This window comes from Oncorhynchus clarkii, chromosome 29 (genome assembly GCF_045791955.1).
Source record: "Oncorhynchus clarkii lewisi isolate Uvic-CL-2024 chromosome 29, UVic_Ocla_1.0, whole genome shotgun sequence".
NCBI classification, from domain to species: domain Eukaryota; kingdom Metazoa; phylum Chordata; class Actinopteri; order Salmoniformes; family Salmonidae; genus Oncorhynchus; species Oncorhynchus clarkii.
Window position 1 is genome coordinate 2,281,329 of NC_092175.1, and position 9,141 is coordinate 2,290,469.

The 9,141-nt window shown below is 40.3% G+C and overlaps 1 protein-coding gene across 1 annotated transcript; it reads right to left on the reverse strand.

Moving 5' to 3' along the window:
• Positions 1–891: 891 nt before the first annotated feature.
• On the reverse strand, positions 892–3,110 carry LOC139388275 (immediate early response gene 5-like protein). The gene has a single exon (XM_071134845.1). The coding sequence runs from the start codon at positions 2,972–2,974 to the stop codon at positions 2,051–2,053; it is 924 nt and encodes a 307-aa protein (XP_070990946.1). The 5' UTR covers positions 2,975–3,110; the 3' UTR covers positions 892–2,050.
• Positions 3,111–9,141: the final 6,031 nt, after the last annotated feature.

A 9,141-nucleotide genomic window follows, 5' to 3' on the forward strand; every position in this document is an offset into this window, starting at 1 on the left:
GGCGACGGGAGGAGGGGTGGGAAGCGGGGTGGATGACTGTTGGGGGAGGGGTGGGGTGGGGTGGGGAGGGGTGGCGAGAGGGGAGAAGCAGAGAAGCCGAGGTCAGCCCGAGGTGCCGCTACAAAGGCTTTCTAATACCTTCATTCATTGATTTCGAAGAACACCACCAAGTGGCATATAGCAGAGATAACACGACTGCAAGTTTGGGCAAAATGTCGGGCCAAAAATGTGCACGCGCAGTCCCAGTCAGCTAGAGCGTGCACTAACTAACCAACACAGACAGTCCTATGTGAGTTTGGGACTAGAAATTAGCCACTGCCTTTTCAAGTAAACCAGTTTAAAAAACACTCTCTATTAGATCTTAAATAGCCTTCAATGTTCTTACAGCATTGCACTCCACATGGTTGTAACAACCAAGTTGTAACGTTGTAACAACTCATAGCAGGCTACTTACTTTTTATATATATTTATTTTACATTTAAACGAGGATGCCCCATCAATAACAGTAATGCTGTAAATAATAGTCCAAAAATGTCTAGCTATACAAAAGTGTTGGCTAAACTATGAGTTTCTTGGAATTAAATTTAGTATCCCAAAATACACTATATATTTCATGGATACCTTTGTGTTGATAACAAGGTCTTCCTGGTCTACAATGATGTGAGAAGATAATGTGGTGTAGGCCTATGCAACATATCAGTGAATGAAGGATTCATTCTTCTTTTGTAACACTGGTTACCAAATAGGCCTACCTCTCTCCCTTATAGGAAATAACATTTGACCAGCATGTGCCATTCAAACAATAAATCAAGGAGAGTTGATTGTTTTCAAATTTTTTTATTAAGATTATAAATTTAACAAATATTTTCTTAAAACAGTTTTACCCGGTGATATACCATTTAATATGCACAAAAATACAAGAATACAAACAAAATATAAAGAGGACGTCTGGAAACATCTTTCAGTACACATAGTGCTTATAATGTGTGGATGTATGGCTAAATCAGGAGCCTTTTTAGAACAAAAGGTAATCGGATTTAAGAAAATAAAACAAAAACTCACAAAACCAAGCCATGTTGGCATCATGAATTACTGTGAAGGCTTGATCAATAACTTTTTGTCATAGGTTAAGAGGGAGGGGGGGCGCTCAACAAATAAAACTGTCAAAAACTACCTGGATTTATTAGATTACACATGCACTCTGGGAGTTGGAGTAGCCTAATTCATGGTTCTGATCAGAGGTGAGGTGGGAAGTTGGGTACAACTAGCAGATCAATGGAGACACAGCAAGCTGGTTCAGAGTTAATGCACCCAGGAGTTTGATAGGGACATTTAGGTCTGAACCATTGCGCCTTCACCTGTAAATGTATATGTGGTGAGAATGTACCACATAGTTCCCATGTAACATAGCCTACCACTGATGTGCTTAGAATAAGAGTCTCTATACACAAGGTTTAAATATCAACCCAGAGATAGATGCATGATAACCAAGTACAACACAACCGTGCTTGTGTAATAAATAGCCTGCCACAGCTTTCTGTTAGTTATCTGCCGAATGAAACTGCGACGCACAACAAAAGCATTTTGTAAAGCCATCCATGGCCACACTTTTCCAGTTAGGTTGAGCTGGGGCTACATTATATGATTGCTATTCGGTCACACTACTTGTGTAGTGTCTTTAAAACGAGACATTGTGTTCAAAACTGTTCTGGAGTGATCAACAACATAACCCGCGATCTAGACATTCAACCACTTTCAATGTTAGCAACAATAGCTACCAGTAGTATGCGTTGGGTTTAAGGCAACGAAATCAACTTCGTTAGATAAAATTCACAACTATTATGTCAAATGTGTTATGTAGACATTTTAGGTTTAAAATTAAAGCTTGCCCATCACATGCGGCAACAACCTTTCTCTCCCTCCCTGTGAAAACGAAAGTCAACAAACAAACGGTTCAATGTTTAAATACCCTTTCCTGCAAAAAATAAAGCCGATTTGATTTATACTTTGTACAATTTCATAAAGTGTTTCATTCTAGTTTACCATGGAGTCAAAAAGCTACTATAGCTCTAGTCATTGCCCCAAGACTCGATAGGGCTTGTTTGCTACAGAACTGTCCGTTCAAGGCTAAGGCTTGCTCTATGTCCGCCTGTCTGCTCACCAGCCCCGAAAACCCCGAACCGAAGATCGAGATCAGATTGGAAATGTTCGAAGTGTCCAAGTGTTCCGAATTTGCATAGGAACAATCCTCAAATTTCGCTCTTTTACACGGCGTAAAATCCGGTACCTCCTCAATATCGGATATATAATATTCAAAGTCAACCTTGCGTTTCTTGCCTGAGTACTGTGCGCCCTGGCAGCACTGTTGGAGAGACGCGCAGCAGTCCTGGTGAAGGTACCCATTCTCCACAGTTGTCACTACGTGCGTGTCCAAATCGAGCACCGTCGTTTTGTTGCAGTGTAAGTTGTTCACCGGGGAAAACTCGCAATTCGATACAGGGTAAGCCTCCGCACAACAGCTCTGGTAAAACGAGGGCTCTGTCTCCTTGCAGACCTCGTCGCTTTGGAGAGAGAGAGGCGCGGAGCAGGCGGAGGGGGGTTGCATTTGCGCCGACTGCACTGCTACTAGTTGGCTCACTGGCAGAAGAGCACAACACAGACTCGCCGGCTCGCTCACCCCGCCGTTGCCGCAGCAGTCCCCCCTCTGCTCCTCACAATCCTCGGCCAAATCCAGCGGGTTTAACTCCTGGATCTCGTTGCAGACGGTCATCACCTCTTCGTACTGCTGCATCCTGTAAATCTCCGCGTACTTCTCGTTCATGTAGACCTGCCTGGCGTTCCTCAACACATAGGACACCAGGAGGTTTTTGTGCAGCTTGATGCCTCCTCTCTGCGTCCTGGAGTTGTGAATCTTCCGTAAGGAAATAGATATTAGACTTTGTGCATCCACTGCACACTCCGTCGTGTTGATCATGACGGTGATCTAGTCGTTTCCCGCTCCTCTCTGACGCAGAAAAGCGACTTTCTCTCAGTGGAAGTCACGATATTTCTATTGGGGGCGAAGGCTAAGTCAGCTCTGTGGTGAAACATTGAACAAGGCTGTCCGCTTCCCTCTGTAAGCGAGCAAGAAATAATTTGCTAGGCACACATTGTCGGAGTATATATATTTCGAAGAGTCTGCCCACAACGGCTTGCGCCAATAGGAACCTGCGTTCGCCATTGATTGACATGCAAACTCCACCCATTTGAGATGATCAGGCCCTATCAGACAGAGGCGGTTCTTCTGTGCTATTCAAATTCCAAACGGACTTTACCAAACCGGAATGCTCTCATGAGACTCACTGGGCTAAAGCGCCCTGTCAAATAGTACAAGCCTACAACATGGGGGAAACTATTTCTGACTTAAAAATGTCTGTAATGTTGAGGATATTAATCTTCAAATTATTTTCTGATCTTAATTCTGTTCCAAACAAAAAAATAAAGTCTAGGGCACTTAAACATGAGTTTTAGTGTTTAGAATAAGAACATATTGAATATTTGTCTATGCACATGATGATATTAATTTCTCATTTGATTGATTGATTCATTGTTGAAATATCTCTGAACTATTCTGATTACATTTTAATATATATACTTATCAGGTGTAAATAAAATGTGTGTACATTTTAAAAGCCAACTGCCCCATAATACATATAAGGGCTGTAAACTACAATCAGGAAACAGTGAAAATATGAACTATTTTGCTATAAAAACAAGAAATGACATTGACAATGACACAGAGGCAGTGACAAAAAAATAACATATAATTTAGTTGTTGCGCCATGTCATTATTTACTTATTGTATTCTATCCATTAGGTTATGTTAATCACACATTGGTCCCACAATAGCTTCCAATGTGTTGAGTAGAAATCCATTTCCACTGGTTAATGTGAGAATTAGGATCCCCATTATGTCACGTTCTGACCTCTATTTCCTTTGTTTTGCATTTATTTAGTATGGTCAGGGCGTGAGTTGGGTGGGCAGTCTATGTTTGTTTTTCTATGTTTTGGGTCAGTTCTATGTTTTCGGCCTAGTATGGTTCTCAATCAGAGGCAGGTGTCATTAGTTGTCTCTGATTGAGAATCATACTTAGGTAGCCTGGGTTTCACTGTTTGTTTGTGGGTGATTGTTCCTGTTTTTGTGTTTGCACCAGACAGGGCTGTTTTGAGTTCTCACGTTTCTTGTTTTTTTCCGTTAGTTTGTTCATGTATAGTGTCGTCAATAAATACAATGAACAACCACCACGCTGCGCTTTGGTCCGCCTTTACTTCACAAGAGGAGAACCGTTACACATTAGCTGTTGCAAAAACAGCAACTACTCTTCCTGGGGTCCATACAGAACATTAAACATGACATAATACAGGACAATAATAGACAAAAACAGCAACTACTCTTCCTGGGGTCCATACAGAACATTAAACATGACATAATACAGGACAATAATAGACAAAAACAGCAACTACTCTTCCTGGGGTCCATACAGAACATTAAACATGACATAATACAGGACAATAATAGACAAAAACAGCAACTACTCTTCCTGGGGTCCATACAGAACATTAAACATGACATAATACAGGACAATAATAGACAAAAACAGCAACTACTCTTCCTGGGGTCCATACAGAACATTAAACATGACATAATACAGGACAATAATAGACAAAAACAGCAACTTCTCTTCCTGGGGTCCATACAGAACATTAAACATGACATAATACAGGACAATAATAGACAAAAACAGCAACTACTCTTCCTGGGGTCCATACAGAACATTAAACATGACATAATACAGGACAATAATAGACAAAAACAGCAACTACTCTTCCTGGGGTCCATACAGAACATTAAACATGACATAATACAGGACAATAATAGACAAAAACAGCAACTACTCTTCCTGGGGTCCATACAGAACAATAAACATGACATAATACAGGACAATAATAGACAAAAACAGCAACTACTCTTCCTGGGGTCCATACAGAACATTAAACATGACATAATACAGGACAATAATAGACAAAAACAGCAACTACTCTTCCTGGGGTCCATACAGAACATTAAACATGACATAATACAGGACAATAATAGACAAAAACAGCAACTACTCTTCCTGGGGTCCATACAGAACATTAAACATGACATAATACAGGACAATAATAGACAAAAACAGCAACTACTCTTCCTGGGGTCCATACAGAACATTAAACATGACATAATACAGGACAATAATAGACAAAAACAGCAACTACTCTTCCTGGGGTCCATACAGAACATTAAACATGACATAATACAGGACAATAATAGACAAAAACAGCTCAAGGACAGAACCACATACATTTAAAGGGACGTCTCCACCTAATTTAACACACGATTTACTTAACAAAAGGCACATCTCTATAGGTTGTCCAGGTATGTCATGACATGGCACAAGTGGAGGGGCGGGGGGGTTGCTCTTTTGATCTATGTTGCTCCTCTATTGTTCCTCAAGCAAGGGGGTGGTTGATGACATCACGGATTCCCATCAGACCAACCCCTTGCAGTTTGCAGTTGTCTAAAAAAAACTATTTTGTCTGTGTACTTTGATATATTTATATTTGGGATATTCCCTTTTTAAAGTAAAAAAAATATTTCTGAAGGACATCTTTAAAATAAGAATCTAGAAAAAACGGCTCCTGTACAGACAAAATACTGAGAAAAAAGAGAGACCTATACCATTGGCCTACATTCAGTCACATCTATCAATTTAATGCTTTCTTACATATCAGTTGACATATACTGTACATACAAGTTATTTGTATGTAGTGCATGTGTTACAACATGCATGCGATGCAGTGCACGTTTATCCAATGTAGTGTATGTCTGATTGTCAAACCACAAAGCTATTTATCTATTACATCCCATTCATAGTAAGCATATTTCTGTTTAATATTATAAATCAATTCAAAATTATCCACCTGATTCACACCTCAGGCCCCTACTCTCTCTCTAAATTCAATTGTCAATTTAAGGGGCTTTATTGTCATGGAAACATATGTTTACATTGCCAAAGCAAGAGAAATACATAATAAACAAAAGTGAAAAAATGTATTTAAAAAAATGCACAGTAAACGTTACACTCAAAAAATTCCAAAATAATCAAACATTTCAAATGTCATATTATGTCTATATACAGTGTTGTAACGATATACAGATAGTTAAGGGGAAATAAATAAATATATGGGTTGTATTTACAATGTTCTTCACTGGTTGCCCTTTTGTGGCAACAAGAATGATTGCACCCTGTGGTATTTCGCCCAATAGATATGAGCTTTTCAAAATTGGATTTGTTTTTCAAATTCTTTGTGGTTCTGTGTAATCTGGGGGAAATATGTGTCTCTAATATGGTCATACATTTGGCAGGAGGTCAGGAAGTGCAGCTCAGTTTCCACCTCATTTTGTGGGCAGTGTGTACATCGGCTCTCTCTCTCTCAAGAGAAGACAGGCTGTCTGTCTACGGAGGCCTTTCTCAATAGCAAGGCTATCCTACTGAGTCTGTACATAGTCAAGGCTTTCCTTCATTTGAGGTATTCTGCCACTGTGTACCAAAGGGCCAAATAGCATTGTAGTTTGCTCAAGTTTTTTTGTGAATTCTTTCCAATGTGTCAAGTAATTATCTTTTTGTTTTCTCATTATTTGGTTGGGTCTATTTGTGATGCTGTTGCTGTCCTGGGGCTCTGTGGGGGTCTGTGTTTATGAACAGAGCCCCAGGACCAGCTTGCTTAGGGGACTTTTCTCTAGGTTAATCTCTCTGTAGGTGATGGCTTTGGTATGGTAGGTTTGGGAATCGCTTCCTTTTAGGTGGTTGTAGAATAGGACAGTTATTTTCTGGATTTGGATAATTAGCGGGTATCAGCCTAATTCTGCTCTGCATGCATTATTTGGTGTGTTATGCTGTACATGGATGATATTTTAGCAAAATTCTGCATGCAGTCTCTCTTTCTCTTTCTCACACACACACCTCACCAAGCCACCTCTACGCCCTCCCTTTGTGATGGGAGAATCATGCAGATATAGCAGATCTAAGGCAGCACGGCTATTGCAGCGCTGCTTCAGATGTTCTGCCTGCTCGGCTCTCCTCAGAAAGAGAGAGAAGCGCCTCTGCATCTTAACAATGCCTGGGAAGCCAGGCCGCTTCTTTTCTCTTCTCTTAGCTATGTATTGAGAGCAGCGGAGGCTCGTCAGAGGAGGAAGGGGATGACCATCCTCCTCAGTGAATTTCATTTAAAAAAAGTAAAACATTTGAAAAAGTTATCATTTTTAGATAAAACTATACTAAATATATTCACATAACCAAATAATAAATTAAAACACACTGCTTTGCAATGAAGGTCTACAGTAGCCTCAACAGCACTCTGTAGGGTAGCACCATGGTGTAGCTGGGGAACAGCTAGCTTCCATCCTCCTCTTGGTACATTGACTTCAATACAAAACCTAGGAGGCTTCTTGGTTCTCATCCCGATCCATAGACTTACACAGTAATTATGATAGGTTGGAGGACGTCCTCCGGAAGTTATCAGAGCTCTTGCAGCATGAACTGACATTTTGTTCACCCATTCAAAGGATCAGATAATGAATCTAGTACTGAAAGCATAAGCGACAGCTAACTAGCACTGCAGTGCATACAATGTGGTAAGCAGTTGACTCAAAGAGAGAGAAAGACAATTGTTGAACATTTTTGAACAAATTCATTTCTTCAAAAATGAAGGAGAAGCAAGAAAGAGCGATTTCGTAAAATCTTTTCACTTTCAGTTTCACTTACTTAGCTAGCAAATGCAGCTGGTTTGTTTAGCCTACTCAAACACCCGGCTCAAACAGAGGAATGTTATGTTAGCTATAGTTAGCTAACGCACTTTGCACATCGCACTGTAACGTACAATTTACCTTATTTTAGCGCCTCAAAAACGTAATGTCAATACCATTGTAAAGCACAATTTCTCGACTTTCCAGCAAAATCAATGACGAGACCTTGATGATGCTCATCTCTGCATGATTCAAGAAGGCAATGAGCTCCTTCGGGTCTTTTTAAAAATGGCGGGTGGGGAAGCGAAACTACTGCGTGATAGTGAAAGGGGGAGATGAGCCATGTGGGGAAATAACTTTTTTCACCCAATCTGTCCACCTTATCACCTCTAAAATATAAATAAAACACTATAAAGAGTTTATATAATGTGTCATTACATACCTATTTGAAAGTTTGTGTCAAATTTGAATCAGGTTTTTAGGGCGGCGCTAAAGTGATCTTCAGAAGTAAACAGCGGCTGTCGCGGCTTTTGAGAGTCATGATGGCTTGCAGTGATGACGCAAAAAACAACGTACGCATTCAGTTGTACATTTGACTAGGTATCCCTCCCTGTCCCTTTGTTGTTTGCGAGAAAAGCGCTACACCTGGTGGAGAGAGGATGTATGACACAGAATGAGTTGCTTTATGCGTTCCGCATGTTACGTCAGGACACGTCACAATTTAACGTACAGCGTCGGAGAGGTCAGTTTTTTCAACTTTTCTCCAATACTATAGAGCCATTACCATGTCAATCAATGCTTGAATAGTAACATAGTTCACACCCCAGATTTTGATGCCAACACAGTTGCTACAGTCCCATTAGTTTTCGAGGCAGGCTCGTTTGAATGCAGCGGTTGTGCAAATTTGTATAGAATGAGGTAAGTCAACAGAAGATAAATATGACTATCGAACACAACACTGGAACTCTTCCAAGTCAAGGTAAGCTTTTGGTTTTATTAATTTATTGCCACCGCTGGTGTAACTGCTTGCTGACGATACACTGTAACATTACTGTATGATTGTAGCGGGTTTACTAACACATTAGTTCTATTAGCTATGTCAACTAGGACATAACTTTAACTAATATGGGGACAACGATGTAGGCTGTGTGTAGCGGTTATGACATGGTTTGGCTTGGAAAGGTTTTTTCACCTGGTCACATGCAGCTGATGTGTTGTGCGTTGTATTCCACAAATGAAGGGAAAAGGTGACAGGAGTCGAGTGCATTGAGGCGAGAAGGAATATAATGTGGCTACTATGAAAGTGAACTGTGTTT